Consider the following 15,488-nt stretch of genomic DNA (forward strand, 5'->3'; position numbering starts at 1 on the left):
CCAGAGTGGGGGAGAGAGGTGCAATCTGGGCGTTAGGGAAGGCTTCAGAGAGGGAGTGGCCGGTGAGCTGGGCCTTTTGCACAAAAGAGGGATCTCATCTTTCCAGCTCTTTATTTGTTTTCGTATATTCTGCTCATCCTGACACCCTTACAAAGACCCGGTTATTCTCATTTTACTTCAGTCACATAATGAGACTGTTGCCCTTTTGTAATTCAGTGGTGTGGCCCACTCTGTGATCTTAGCCCACTAATAAAATGGGCTTTTCACACAAGGGCCTCATTCCTTTGGTGTCATATCTTCCAGAGGCTTTGCGTTCTGAAGCAGGTGGGTGGTGGGCTCTGATCCAAACCTCAGGGAAAATACGGGTTTCTAGCTACATCTTAGACACGGAACTGTTTCTGATTTAGAAAGGACCAGAAACACCGTGATTTTCTAGATCCTCCCTCCTCTAAGCTGCTTTATGTAATTCCCCCTCTAAGACGGTGACCCTTAAACGGGCTTGTGTGGGAATCATCTGGAGAGCTTGTTAAAACTCAGATTGCTGGGCCAGACCCCTGTAGGTCTGGATGGGGTCTGAAGGGGTTTCTAGGGAGTGCTGATGCTGTTGGTCCGGGATCCAAACTTTGAGAAGGTTCTGGGAAACCCAGACTCTGGGAGAAGGAACTGTCATACTCTGGGTGAGACCTTCCCTTAGCGTGGTCTTTCTCACAGACTTCCACAGGGAGGTGCTCTCCCAGCCAGGCAGCGGGAGCAGAGGCAACGCTGCGCGTTGGCCTCGGGGAGGGAAGCTAGCCCTTCAGCCTCCCCGTGAAGCCCTCCAGGGTATCCTTTTGAGAACCCAGGGTCCCTCAATGCGTGTGCGGCTTGCCGAGGGTGCCGAGGGTGCCACGTGAAATGGGATTCTAGACTCCTGACTTAACACCTCTTCTCCTGTGAGGCAGTAACCATTCTCAAGACCAAGACTTGATCTCAGAAACAGATGTCAGCTATGAGGAGTAGCAGCTTTGTTCTCGTCCATCTTCAGTTCTTGGCCCCTCCAGTAGGGCTGTGAGACTTCAGCCACGTCTTCCTTCTCTCCTGCTGATTGGTGTGGGGCCCCTTCTGTGAGGGGCCCCCCTTGTGATCTGGAAACGGTGTTGAGGTGAGGGCACTCATACTGAGTGGCAGCCAGAGGAGGCTGGGAGAAACCCGGAGATCCTCCAGCCCAACGGTACTCCCATTCTTTGAGCTCATGCCCATTGGAATGATTAATTGATGTCCTCCACTCTGCTGGACAATTAAGGAAAGCAGTAGAAGGAGGGAAAAGTCTTCAGTTAGACCTAATTTGGCACCATATTGTTTTCTGTTAATCTATTTTGTTTTGTGTCCGTCTGTCCCAAGGGATGGATGTCTTGCTGCTTGCTGAAGCATGCATAACTAATGTCCTCATTAAGGGCTGATCTGTTTATCAGGGCCATGTGAGGAAGCCGGCCTGCCAAACCTAGGCGCAAGCTGGGGGCAGTTACCTCCCTCTGGGCCTTAGCCCCACCTCATTAAGCTGGTCCCGGCTATTGATTGGGAGCCTGTGTTTGGAAGAGTCTTACTTACTCCATGCATTATCTTGACAGATTGATCAGACCTGATTGAGAACCTCTTAAAGGAACGAACAGCTGTAATGGGAAAGTTGGACTCTGTCATCCGTTAGGATGATTCTGGGAGCAAGAAGAACAAGGCTGACATCTTGGAGCAATTGTATTTACAATTAACATGGCTGAAAAACGATTGCCTCTATTGATCCCCCCTTCCTGCAATTACGGCCCCATTGTTTACATTCCAGCACTTCAGTTATAAAAAGGAAATTCAATAATTATTGCATTATTTAAAGTTAAAGTGCCACAGAGTTTGCTGGCTACGCTTGCTGGTTGATTTAACGTTCAGTAAAATCCATGCTGAGCTCTCCATCTTGAGGCCGAACAATATCGGCTTTTAATGAGACCTACAGAGGGGGGGGGGGGGGGAAGGAGAGCAAAACCCAGTGCACGGGGTGTTTGTCTGGGTTATTTATGGGGGGAACCCGAAAGCAGGGCAGAGAAAGTAGCCGTGTCATCGTTTGCAAAACCGTGTCCCCTCTCGCTGTGTGGCCGTCCCCTCTGCAGCCGGCCATCTCCTGGCCTCTTGGCTCAGACTCTGCTCTCCTTCCCCGGAGAAGCTTCTTTATCCTGTCACTCGCTTGTCCCTGTCCCCCTCCCACAAGTGTCACCATCTTCTTCGACTTCCCACAAAATCCAGGGAATTTAAGGAGAAAAGGCCCAGTGCCTTAGCAGCTACAATGACCAGCATCAGAGACATTTGTTCAGAGAGAATTTGTATCTCCTGCTTTTTCACCTTCCCATTTTCCCTTTCAAGGGAAGAATGAAATAAAAATGAAGCACCTCAGGGTGCCTGGATGGTTCAGTCGGTTAAGCGTCTGATTTTGGCTCAGGCCATGATCTCACAGTTTGTGAGTTTGAGCCCCACGTTGGGCTCTGTGCTAACAGCTGGGAGCCTGGAGCCTGCTTCAGATTCCGTGTCTCCCTCTCTCTGCCCCTCCCCCGCTCATGCTCCCTCACGCGCTCTCTCTCTCTCTCTCAAATAAACATAAAAAAAATTTTTTTTAAATGAAGGACCTCTTCTAAGGGAGAAGTCAGCCTGTGTGTGCTCACTGCCCGCCCACCCCAGGCCCATCTCACCCTGGCTGCCCTTCGTCTTCTCTCATAATGGAGGTGATGAGGGTATTTGTCAGCAAATCATGGGAGCTTAAGAGAAGCCTCCAGGTTTGAGCACCAAATTCATGCTCTCAGCAACAACAGCCAGAAAGTTCAGGAGTGTGGGAGGAATTTTAAAGACCATTTTATTTTTTCTGGTATTTGGTTGAAATTCTTTCGTGGGCTCCATTCCAGCAAGACATCTGGACAGGTGTGCTCAGCAGGATCCAGAGCTTACGAGGAAAAAGTGATGCCTCATGCCTTGCCATCAAGAGTCACGCTTTCAGCGACAGCCCCAGGAAATTTTAGACTGCAGGTGCAGAAGGGGGGAGAGAGATGAATAGGGCCGATTTCTACTTTTATGAAGTATCTGGAGCAGGCTGGTAGCAGGCGGCTGCTTCCGTGTGACTTGTTCATTAAAGAGGTGACTTCTTGTGCCGGCATCACATGATTTATCTAGTGCAGTTGGCTAGAATCGGAAATACTCTTTGGGGAAAGGCGGGTGCAGAGATTTTAGACTCTGGAAAATTTTCTCCTTACAGGGGAATCTCTCCAAGTATTTATTCTGATTCAGGTTTCTGGTCCATGGCAGTTGCTGTCAAGATCAGCGGTTCTCAAAATGTGGTCCCAGACCAGCAGCATCAGCGTCTCCCTGGAGATTGTTAGAAATGCAGATTCTTGGTCCCCTTCCCAGACCAGGTGAATCAGAAACCCCTGGGGTAGGCCGACAGTCCAGGCATAACACACCCTCGGGTGTTCCTGGTGCACGCTCCAGTTAGAGAACTGCTCAGCTAGAACACCATCTGATCGTTAACAACCCAGCCCATGGTGTTGCACCTGCCAGTCAGAAGTGAGGAAGCAAAATCTGGGCTCAGGATAGAAAGATGATGACTGTGCCAAATACCTGGGGAGTCCTTCATATCCTTTGGAGGATTTCACATTTGTTTTCTCACGTGGTTTAGAAAATTGCCCCCGAGGAAGACAGGGCAAGTATAAACATCTTCATTTTACAGATGAAGTAATGCACCTGTTTTGACCACCGGGCACATGTTTTTTTCTGCCATATTGACTGCCATGGGATTGGAGACAGAAATAAGCAAATCCTTCAGAGCAAATCTAGGGAATCTGGGAGGTGCCTACCAGCCGTTTCAGCTGAGCCCTCCTTCCTTCACCTGGTCTACACCTGGGGATGTTGGCAGACGCGATAAAGAACATGGTTCTTGATTTTCAGTATATTGGCACCGCCATGGGCAAAGAGACCCAGTAAAACAGATCTGGTTTGGGGGCAAGGACGTGGGCTTGGGGTATGGATCCCAGCTATGCCTGCGTCAGCAGCATGACTTTGGGCAAGTGACTGAAAATTAAGCACCTCTTACAAGGAAGAAGTCGGTCCTCTGTGTGTTCGTTATCCCTTCCATGTTACAGTTCCTATAGATTACGGTTTCTTTGCAGTCAACTGGGGATTCCTCTTTGGGGCTGAGAGGGTGGGAGGGGAGGTCCTAGGGAGTGGGGCTGGCAAGGTTGGTTGTAAGGAGGGAAATACCAAATAGGTAAATTCAGTAGACATTTATTTCGATCCCTAATCCCAAACTGTAACTAATTTGAGAAACCATGATAGTAACAGTAATAGCCTTATCACAGAGGCTTGCTCTGCGTCAGGCGCTGTGTTAAGCCCTTTGTGTGCATTATCCCATAGACTCCTCCCTACAGTGCTCTGCAGCGGTTCTCCTACTGTCGCCCCATTGTGTGCGGGAGACCCAACAGTGTATATAACTTGCCTGAAGTAGCACAGAGTTAGGCTCTTCCATCAGGCTACCTTAATCTACGGTGCACCTTAAACAACCATTATTGGCGACATTTTGGCGTGGAGTTGAAGGGAGACGTGCTGGAGTAAATGGCAGCCTTTACTTTTACTTGAGAGTTGATAACTGCAAGAGGTGGAAAGTAGTGTAGAGAAGAAATGCATCTTGATGGATGAGTGGGGAAAGGGACCATCACTGGTAGGTTAACCTAGTGAAGGGCTAATCTTCAGATATTTAAGCTTTTGGTCGGTTCTGGAGGGTGGTCAGTTTGATGTTAGCCTTGTGGGACCCACTTTGTGGTTTCACCCACCACATCCCTCTTGGAAGCTTCCGAGCTCGATGTGTAGATGCTTGTTTGACCGTCATGGAAACTCGCCCTCATTTGGCTTGTGACCTCATGCTCTGATGGGCCCCTTCCTTCGGGAAAACCCCTACATACCTGGTAAGCTTCCTCTCCTTTCTGGAGTTTCCCTAACAGAGAAATGATTTCTGTTATGTGAAGGTATCAGCATTCTGCAAGACACCATATTGTGGATTTCTTGTTGTTAGTTTCCTTCGAGGATATACTGTATGTCTCTCAAGGAAATGCTCATATTGAGACTTTTGAACCACGAGATGTCATTCAGGTTAAGGGAAGTGACACAGGCATGGGAAGTCTCGCCTTCAGCTTTGGAGCTCAAATACTGAGAATGAACACTCATGGCTTGTCCAGGGCACAAGGACTCTGGCCTAGAAACCAGAAAATAGGTCAGAGTAACGTAAATGGATTGATCTAAGGGAACATTTTTACTTCCTTTCACTTGCTCTTATAAATGATGGTTGAAGCTTGTATCTTATGGTGTCTGCAGGGCTCCTACAGTGAAATAGGACTAAATTAGCATGTGCCAAGGATGAGGGCATGAGTGGGTGAAAAGCCAACATTAAACAGAAAATACCTATATATTTAGGTTGACCTTCTGGAAGCCTTCCTGAGCATGTGACATGAGGTTTGAAACTGTAACACAACCACTGATTAAAAAATTAACTGCCTCCATTCCCAGTTGCGTTACACCTGCAATAATTTATCTTTTAGGCCTTCAAGGCGAATACCTGGGTATGGGGAATCTGCTGTTCCAGAATGAGCCCTGTGGTCAGTGCAGAGTAGCTGGACTGCTGTGGACTTGGCATCAAGCCCCAGGTTCTAGTCCTGTTTCTTTCATACTCTGTGAGACCTTGAGGGGAGTCACATGACCTCCCTGAGTTTTGGGTTTGTCCACGTCCAGGAGCCAAATGCTACCCACCCCGTGGGGCAGGCCCTCATGAGATGAAAAGTGTCTGTGGGTGTTTGCTCAGCAGTAGATGCTGTGAATGGGTACAACACCCACTTATATGTGAGGAATTAGTAAACTGATTCTCATCTTCCCATTCCTTCTCCCTGGAAGTGCTCATGACTTTATATCCCCTGCCCAGAGGGGAAAACTGGAGCCCTGGCCAGGCACGCTGTGGTTAGTAGTTCCAGAAGCCCTTCCATCCGCCCTGCCTAGATGACTTTCCGTGTTCCTCAGCAGGTGTCTTGGGGTTTGTTCTGTGTACCCGCCGTGGGGATTCTCCTCTGCTCAGCAAGAGGTGTGTGGTCTCCCCTAGGGGAGCCCATTTGCTCAGAGGGATGCCTGGGAGCTGCTTTTCCTCATCCATCAGAGTTTCAGTTGCTCAAGGAGTAGAGGTGCACTGTGTGCGTGGAAGAGGGGTGGGCGAGCGTGTGTTTCTAGTAACAGGTGTTGCTCCCCTGAGGAAGCTTCATTAGGAGTCCTGTGTGTTTTCATTTGTGAATGTGTATGCGTGTGTGAATGTACTTTGTCCATTTCTACTTTAAAGGGGAGGCTTTGACAAAACCTGATCAATATTTTGCATTCCATGCATGAAGAACCAGATGTTAGAAGTTTCTATCACTGGGGAGGAGGAAGGAGCGGGGCCCCTCCAGATTTACAGAAATCAATGTTCTCTGACAGAAGTTGGTTAGTTTTCCTGGGAAACAAGTTACAGGAACACACTTTTTTGATTTTCACGATGAATTATTTTCTAACAAGAGTCCTCTTTTCGTCTCTTTGACTTGCAGTTGTTGGCCAGGGTGAACGAGCACCACATATTAATGGGGTAGAATCCCACAAAGTAACACGGGCTGGCCTCCTTTCTCTCCCATCTTTTTTAATTATTAATTTTCCTTTTGCGCTTGGATTTATGTGCCAGGTTCATTATCGAGGTGCTTCTGATTGCAGCGATGGCTTTTTCTTTCCGAGCCCTGCCCCCACCCCCACCCTAAGCTGGACCCACAGGGGAAGATGTGGGGCATTCGATGTTTCCATGTCCAGGGCACAGGAGTGTCGCCTTCCAGCTAAACTGAGATGGGACAGGCATTTTATTTTATTTTTTATTTTTTATTTTATTTTACTCATTTTGGGGGGGATGAGCATCTTAAAAGAGCTCCACCAAGATCAGAAAGTGGTTTAGGAAAAGGTCCCTGAGCAGTACGAGTGAGCCCACACTCCCCCGTTGTCAGTTTAAAGCACTGACCACCAGTGCAAGTCACATTCCTGATGGCTGTCAGTGAGGACAGTCATGCCTGCTGCATAGCGGTAATTTCAAGAAGTTGGAGATCATTGGGCTCTTCTACTTCCGTTTATGAGTCAAACTGGATACTTGTTAGAGGTCATTGTAGTTCTTTGAGCTTTCAGAAATAAATCATATTGAAAGTTTCTTAGGAAATGACTGTACATTTACAGTTCATATAACTCAGTGTTGTGTGCGCACTTTTTTTTTTTTTTTTTTTTTTTTTTTAATTTTTTTTGGACAGAGAGAGACAGAGCATGAACGGGGGAGGGGCAGAGAGAGAGGGAGACACAGAATCGGAAAGAGGCTCCAGGCTCCGAGCTGTCAGCCCAGAGCCTGACGCGGGGCTCGAACTCACGGACCGTGAGATCGTGACCTGGCTGAAGTCGGACGCTTAACCGACTGCGCCACCCAGGCGCCCCATGTGTGCGCACTTTTTAAACCAGCCAGTGACATTGAGGAAAATCAAGGAAACCCTTAGGCAGGTCCAAGGCTATAGGTCACTGGCCCGAGTGAGTTGGGGTAGACCTCAGTTACCACTATTCTTTAGCTAGTTGATCTTGGTTTCTTGGTTTATTAGTTGGTCACGCTTCTTCATCATTATTAGTTTGTGGATAGATGGCAGTTTTTCTTGAGTAAGCCAGTGATTTTCACTGTTGGAGCTGGCGTGTTTTCACGATGATATTCAAGCCAAAGGGATGTTTTTCTCATGTCCCTCTTGGCGTGTTCTCCAAGTCACCACTGTCACTGTCTTAATCAATTGCAGGTTAAGGCCTGGGGTAGGGCGTGTTCTGTGTGTGTGTGCATGTGCGTCCGCGTGTGTGCGTATGCATAGTGTCTAATGTGTTGTAGACGTTTAGAAGTGAATCAGATTCAAACCTTGTCCAGTGGGCAGAGCAGCCGGTTTTCTCTGGGTCCATGTGTAGCGTGCATGCCTGAGAGCCTTCTAGCCACAGCTGAAGTTGTTGTTTTGTTTTCTTTTTTAAATTGTACAACTGACCTGGGGTGGCTAGGTGACTCGGTCGGTTGAGCGTTCGACTCTTGGTTTCAGCTCAGGTCATGATCTCACAGCTTGTGGGTTTGAGCCCCGCAGCTGGCTCTGTGCTGTCAGGGTGGATTCTCTCTCTCTCCCTCTCTCTCTGCCCCTCCTCTGCCTTCTGTCTCAAAATAAAAAATAAACTTAAACATTTTAAATAAACTCTACACCTGACCTCATAGAGGTAAGAAGTTAAGATCAAATGCAGAGTAAACTGGAAAAAGTAAAGCAAAACCTACGTTCCCCTCCCCAAGGATGGGAGGACCTCTGATAGAGTTGAGGGAGAGGGTTGGAGCGTTGAGGATTTGTGGGGGAGAAAAATTCGCTCCCTGTCAAGAAGAGCAAGAATTCTGAACAGGGGCAGATCCTTTATTGAGTGTTCCCCTGAGATTTGTGCCTTGGTGGATTCTTCATATATTACAGTGAATTTAATTAAATACATTGGGATCCCAGTTGAGGGTATTCTAATTAGCTGGGTCAGGAACAAATTATTCTCTCTCCTCCAAATGAAAACATCTAGTCTTTTCTGCAGGGGAAGCATGTCCGTGGGTGACGGCTTGCTCTCCTGGAGTCCTCATTGGTCTCTCCAGCCCCACCCCCTCCCACTGCTTCATATTAGGCAGGTTCCAAGGGTAGAATCCTGGGGACACAACCAGTGCCACTTGGGATGGAGAGGGCATCTGGCCAACAGGTCAGGGCATTGACCCGCTCAAGACCTGGGAAATGACTCCATGGTGTGGAGAAGGTCATACAGGGCAGGAGACCCTGTTGCTAGCTTTGGATCCCTGTTTGCTCCAGGTTGGACAGCTGGAGAAGTACTGAGTGAGAACTTATAAAATCTGGTAAGAACAGGATCTTTGACCTGCAGGTAGACTCAGGTTGTGATCAGAAGTTTGGGTTGTGGGACGCCTGGGTAGCTCAATCAGTTAAGCATCTGACTTTGGCTCAGGTCATGATCTTGAGGTTCATGAGTTTGAGCCTCGCAAAGGGCTCTCTGCTGTCAGTGCAGAGCTTGCTTCAGGCCCTCTGTCCCCCTCTCTCGGGCCCTCCTTCCCATCAAAAATAAATAAAAATTAAAAATAGTTTTTGAAAAGTTTGGGTTGGGATGTAACCTTTATAAGCAGGTGTTTCCTGGCAACCAATAAATAGTTTATTCTGCAGTTTTTTCAGTGTGTTGGAGAATGAACCCAGACTACAAATGCCGGCTTGGAATTTTGAATTAAGTTTTTGTACAAGCCTCTAAGAGAAGACCCTAAATATTCTCTAGACCAGGATCAAGGGGAGAGGCCATAGACCTGTTTACCTTGTTTCCTCTTATTCTTTTCTCTACCATTTGTAGCGTGTGTCCATTTCCTTTCCAAAATGGCTCCCAAATGGTAGATGGAAGAACTCCTGGTGGCACAAGAGGTTGCCATTTACCCCCAGGAGATTGAGTATAGAGTGTTTTTGGAACATTTTTATCATGTTGGTTATTTTTAAAGCAGGAATTCCCAGTGTGATGTTTATGTCAATTCAGGATTTATATAGTTCTATCACCCAAGGGCCTATGGATTTAAGGACAAAAGACATTTGACATCTCAACTCCCATCCAACTCTTTTTGGCCACGTTGTCCTCTCTTCTGGCTCAGAGGTTGGAAACACCAGCCAGTTGGAAAAGAGCCTTTATATCCATATTACAATTTTATGTTAAGGATTCAGTGCCTTATTGCAAGGAAATCCTGTCTCACGGGAGGGTAATGGGAATTTTGGGGTAAGGCTTTAATGATTCTTGTTCTGAGTTCATACTATATGATCTTACCAAAATCCCTCGATAAAATTCATTGCTTTGGATTCCATGGTTATTTTCCCTGTTATCTTTTATTTTATCATTTGTTGAAGCTTTAATAAATGTAATTCTTTTGGCCTTAGTGACCCAAGACAGCAGTACACGTTTCCCCATGCTGGCTCTCATACAAGTTTCCTGCTCCTTAATCCCAAGCCAGACCCCTTGCTCCCAGAAATATCTTAGTCCAATTTTTGACTTTTGGGGGGTGGGAGGACTCTATGGGGAAGCTGGGGACAATGAACGTGGGCAAGCTAATCCTTTTCCCTTTATATCTAGCCCATCAGGCCCTCCTTCTCCCCAGGGTTGTAGCCTCCAAAAAAGATAGCTTTGGTGAATTCCACCCTCCTGAAATCCTCTTCAAGGACCCTGTCTCAGAGGCACATTGAAGATAAACCATTAAAGAGGAAATCAGCTCAAATTTATTTCCAGAAAGTAGCTTTTTATTATAAGTTGTTGTCATTGCCTTAACAGTTAACATTGAGTTCGCCAGTTCTGCCGACTCCTTCTGGTTGTGAAATTGCTGTAGGATGGCTGTTACTAGTGGGGATATTGTTTTGTTCCAAAGCTCTGCACCTGAGTGTGTCAAATCGTCCATTTTGGGGGAAAGAAGGGATTGTTCTCTTGGTACCTATGAAGTCCTTCCCATTTTTGCCTATACCTTGGCCTCAGAGCAACAGTTAGGTATGGGGTGGTTTAGCCAATTTACATGATTGAAGGCCTGGGCCTCCCTTTCATCCCCCACAAAGATTTTTCTGCAACGGTCCATTGGCACGTTCATCCTTCCCTCTTCCAGTAAAGCTCAAACATGCTTCTGGGATTTTCATAGTTTTCTACAGAACAAAGAATGTGTACATGTGAGCACCTGAGCCTGGAGTGTGTCATTCAATGGGAAGTGCTGGTAGGGCCGCTCGGGTATTTTTAATGGAGCGCAGGGCATTCTAACTGCTCTGCCTTCTCAGTGTCTCAAGCTATAATCTAGAGAAGAAGGCTGTTGAAGCAGGATGAGCAACAGTTAGCATGGCATTGGCGTGTGCACATGCAGGTCAGAAAGGAGAGGAACAGCACAAAGTGGTTCTGAGGCATTTTTTGTGTCTTCCCTGTGTCTTCTTGAGCCAGGCTCTGGGGTCTGGAGATGGGGTGGGGAGAAGGAGGAAAGGGCAGGTAATAACACAAGCACATAAAACACATTATCGGAGTTTGCTCCTCCTCAGGGATGCTGGAGGAACATGAGACCCTGGTCCTAGTTCCCTCTCTCCCACTAAGTAGCTGGGTGACCTTGGGTCATTCACTTAAGTTTATTGGAGTTGTTTGCCCTGCTTTATAAAGGGCAGCCAGTAGAAAAATTCCCTCTTCTCCTAAAATGGGATCATTTGAAATGAAGGAGATTATCCTCTCTATACCAGGAGCTTGTTACTTCCTCAGCTGTTAGTGAGAAGGGCCCATACCTTTCACCGTTTTCTCAAAGAGGCACACAGAGTTTGTGAGTTTTGTCCTTGGATAATCTTCGCGTCTTTTACAGTACACAGAAGTCTGGGGTCTGCTAACTGTTCCCATGACCTCTCCTGTTCTTGCACCTCTCACTTTAATCCTGTGTGTGTCTGCTTTCTGCCACGTTTTGGGCTTCCTTGTTCTAGAATCAGAACACACAAATACAATCAAGAGTGTAATTTTGACCATCTGATGCACTAAGCCAAGTGACCTTCAGATGTTGACAGGCAACCAGTCTGGAGAAATTTATTTTTCTGTGTTTTTTTTTGTTTTTGTTTTTAATCCGAAGGAAAACCTAATTTTAGGTTCTCCTAATAGACTCTGGTTCTAAATATAAAAACTTGACCTGTCATTCTTGTGGAAAAGCCAGACAACAGCTTTGGCTCTGCGTTACTGACCTAGGATTCTATGCAGGGAGTGTGACCATATAGGCTATCACCTAAAGCAGAGGTTGGCTAACTTTTTCTGTAAAGAGCCAGGTAGTAATATTTGAGGCTTTGAGGCCCATGCTGTCTCTGTTGCAACTACTCGACTCTGGTGCTTGGAAAGCAGCCATCGTTAATATGCAGATCCGTGGATGTGGCTGTGTTCTGTTAAAACTTTATTTACAAAATTAGGCAGCAGGTTGGAGTGGGCCCACAGGGCATTGTTTGCAAACCCTGATCTAAATAAAGTGGGGCATTCTGGAGCGTCTGAGGAAGAACCTTGGATTATTGTGCCAGGAAGACCCAGGTCACCTGGGGAGGGTCGGCACTGTCAGCATCAGTAGCCGCGTGGAAAGCCGCCAGGGAAGGGACGTTCGGGGGAGTTGGGGAGGGGAGTCTGCTGGCTGCTGGCCCTCGAAGCACTGCTGGAGAAGAAGGTACGTTGGGGAAGACAGAACAGCCCCTCCCAGGAATCTCCGCCCTGGGCTGCAGCCAGGAATGGGTGGGCTCGTGGTGGTGGTGGCTTCCAGTGGCTTACCCACGACGTGTCCCTCTCCTCTGCCCCTCGCAGCACCTGCAGCAGCACGAGAGCGGAGTGGAGGGCGAAAGTTGCTATTACCACTGCGTCCTGTGCAACTACTCCACCAAGGCCAAGCTGAACCTCATCCAGCACGTGCGCTCCATGAAGCACCAGCGCAGCGAGAGCCTGCGCAAGCTGCAGCGGCTGCAGAAGGGCCTTCCCGAGGAGGACGAGGACCTGGGGCAGATCTTCACCATCCGCAGGTGCCCCTCCACCGATCCGGGTGAGTGGTCTCACGGGCCCGTTGGTGAGTGGTTTCTGGTGGGGGCCCGGTGTGGACCTCCCGAGGGCTTTGGTCTGCTGCTGCTCGTCCTCGTGTCCCATCACCGACCGCACAGGTGGCCATCGTATTCTGGTAGGAACATTGTGTGCCTTCTTGCCTTTCTTTCTTTTTCTTTTTTTTAACTGAAGGAACTTCGCCTCACTTTCTTCAGGTGTCACAGGCCACTGCCCAATGAGCAGGACAACTGGAGATGTTGTGTCTCCTATCCCCAGATTCCTCCGGTGCTTACTCTGGATTCACTTTATTGGTCCAGATGGACATAAAGCAAGTGCTAAATTATGGCCTGCTCGCCGGTAGGGATAAGAGTTTGTGGCCTCAAGTCCAGTGTGTGAGAATGAACTTCAGAGAGGATCAGAACAGCCTGCGCTTGTTCTAAACATTTTCCCGTTGGGTTTGAGGGTGCCTCTGCGAGTCATGGCCTGGTGCTGCCTGCTTCTCCACAGGGTCGGGGCCTCCAGCGGAACCTCGCCAGCTCCTGGCTCCCACCACAGTCCCCTTTTTCCGTCACTCCCTTCCACTTCTTTGTGGTTCTCTTTCCCACCAGGACCTCACTGGTAGAATCCTCCTTCTGTGTTTTCAGCCCTTCCACTCCCTTTCTCTCACTGTGGAATCACAGGGCATCAGGGCCTCTTTAAAAACAACAGAACAAGAGCTCTCCCACAATCCTGTGTCCTGCTTCTCTCTCTGCAATAGAATCTTCAAGGTTCTTGAAAGAATAGCCTGTATCTGTCATCTCCAGCCGGTGCCTCAGCTTACCATAGCCTGTCTCGCTGCATCAGCAAACCACCCTTGAGAGGTCACCATTGACCTTGGATTTACCCAACCTTGTAGCTACCTGCTGGGCCTTCTTCTATTCTTTCTGTGGTCTCTGAAAGTATTGCATGGCCCCACGCTGAAGCTCCCTTCCTTGAGCTTCCAGGTTGTGTTTCTGTCCTGTCCTGGTGTTTCTCTTGGCCATCCTTCCCAGCCTGGCCCCTGGCTCGTGGTCCTCGGCCTGCCCCACCTTCTGGCATCATCTGGGAGTTAGGCCCCGTTCCTTGGCTCCCAGTCCTTTAAAGCTTGATTTCTGTGGAGTTTTTAATCTTAATTTTATCTAATTTCACATTTTTATAGTTCTTAAAGGCAATAAGTTATGTAAACCTTAAGAAAAATGGCATGACCCTCCCCGTCCCCCATCCCCTTGCCCAGAGCCATGGCTTTCAACTTTTAGTTGTTTGTTTTGTTACATATTTCCATCTTTCTTAATGTGCTTTGATTTCTTTTTTTTTTTTTTTATGTTTTAGACATTATCTATTGGCTTTCTACTCTAAACGGTGAGGCTTTCACGAGCATTCCATTCTACAAACCACACACTCCTACTGACACACACCCATCCACAAACTCACACGTGGACACCTCAGACTCCATATACTCCCCTGCACACCACCCCTGGACCCCCTACATCACACTCCCCAGCCCCCGCTGTATACCCAGTCTTCTCTCCCCTCATCTTCCATGATGATTAAATAATAATTTGGGGTTATATTAATATTCAGTGTTTTCATTATTCTAACTCTATAAATATTAATCACAGCTGAGCCATGTAGAGTTTTATAATTTCATTTACCTTCTTGTACAACTTTTTATTTTCCCTGGTTTGCTAGGTATCTATGATTAATTAATGGCTAGCCTTCTGCCAGAGTAGACATTTCCTGGTCTCTGAAGGCCCTGCCAGATCAGTTGTTCCGTCAGCTTCGTTTCTTCCTGGAGATGTCCCTCCTGAGCCCCTCCAGACCTCTCTGCTCCCTGCCCCTGTCCCTACCCCCTCGCTGCTTTTTTGGTCTCTTTACGTAAATGGAGTGAGCTGCTATACGAAAGGGGGAGCATGCGCCCTCCCTGCTGGAGTAGCTGAGGTTTCATTCTCAAAATGGAGAGGCCAGTTTCTTTCTTCAGGAACCAGGGTCATTTCTTGGGTGCCAGCATAACTTGTCACCTCTGGGTCACTGCAAGACTGTTCTTTCCCCTGTGTTTTTCAGATGTCTCTTCTGGTTCAAGTTCAAATACCGTGATCTCGGGGGCTTCCTCTTGGTGCCCGACCCTGTCCCTCCACCTTTATGCGCTCAGGAATGAGGGGCGAGGCCAATACCCCAGACTCATCTGTGCCCGAACACAGCCTGTTGAGCCATCTGCCCGTGGGGGTCCCCGTTTTCCGCCTTTTGGCCTCTGTTTGATCCTGCCACTTGGCATTATTTTGCTGTGGAGCCATTTTACAGGATTCTCCTGTCCCATCCATAAATGCAGACCTATTTATTTCAGGGTTGTTTTTTTTTCTCCCCCAGCTCTGCATACGTCATTGTTTTAATCTTCTGTTAAAAGCTGGTCCCTTTCGCCCTTCAATTCTTTCTTTCACTCTCCTCAGAATTCCCTTTTTATTAATGAGGTGCCCCAAACTAAATAGTGTACAGCTGCCATTTCACCCGGGGTCTATGGACTGGAACAAACAGTTCCCTGTTTTATAATGTAATACTTCTATTTATGCAGTCCGCTCTGGAATTGCTTTCTTACACCATTGCCTTCTGGGTTTCTCTCATTTAATGCGTATTAAGAGTTATTTTTCCCCCTGAAGTGTATGAGCAACTTTAGTCTAGATGATAGACTTCCTTTCTGTATTTCAAAATCCTTTTGTATTGTCTTTGGCCTGGAGTCATGTTTTTTGCTCTCTACCCTCTCCCTCTCCACCCTGCGCCCTCCTCCCTCACAC

The 15,488-nt window shown here is 47.7% G+C and overlaps 1 protein-coding gene across 6 annotated transcripts in view; it reads left to right on the forward strand.

The window, feature by feature from the left end:
* The window catches only part of ZFHX3 (zinc finger homeobox 3), a 250,541-nt gene that overhangs the window by 138,564 nt on the left and 96,489 nt on the right, over positions 1-15,488 (forward strand). For all 6 annotated transcript variants that reach the window (XR_013552520.1, XM_060650282.2, XM_060650277.2 and 3 more), the window contains one exon: positions 12,457-12,688. Coding sequence is in view for 5 of the 6 variants with exons in the window: in XM_060650282.2 (XP_060506265.2) it covers positions 12,457-12,688 (232 nt within the window). In the remaining variant the exon portion in view is untranslated. The remainder of the gene's footprint in view (positions 1-12,456; positions 12,689-15,488) is intronic.

This window comes from Panthera onca, chromosome E2 (genome assembly GCF_046562875.1).
Source record: "Panthera onca isolate mPanOnc1 chromosome E2, mPanOnc1 haplotype 2, whole genome shotgun sequence".
Lineage (NCBI taxonomy): Eukaryota > Metazoa > Chordata > Mammalia > Carnivora > Felidae > Panthera > Panthera onca.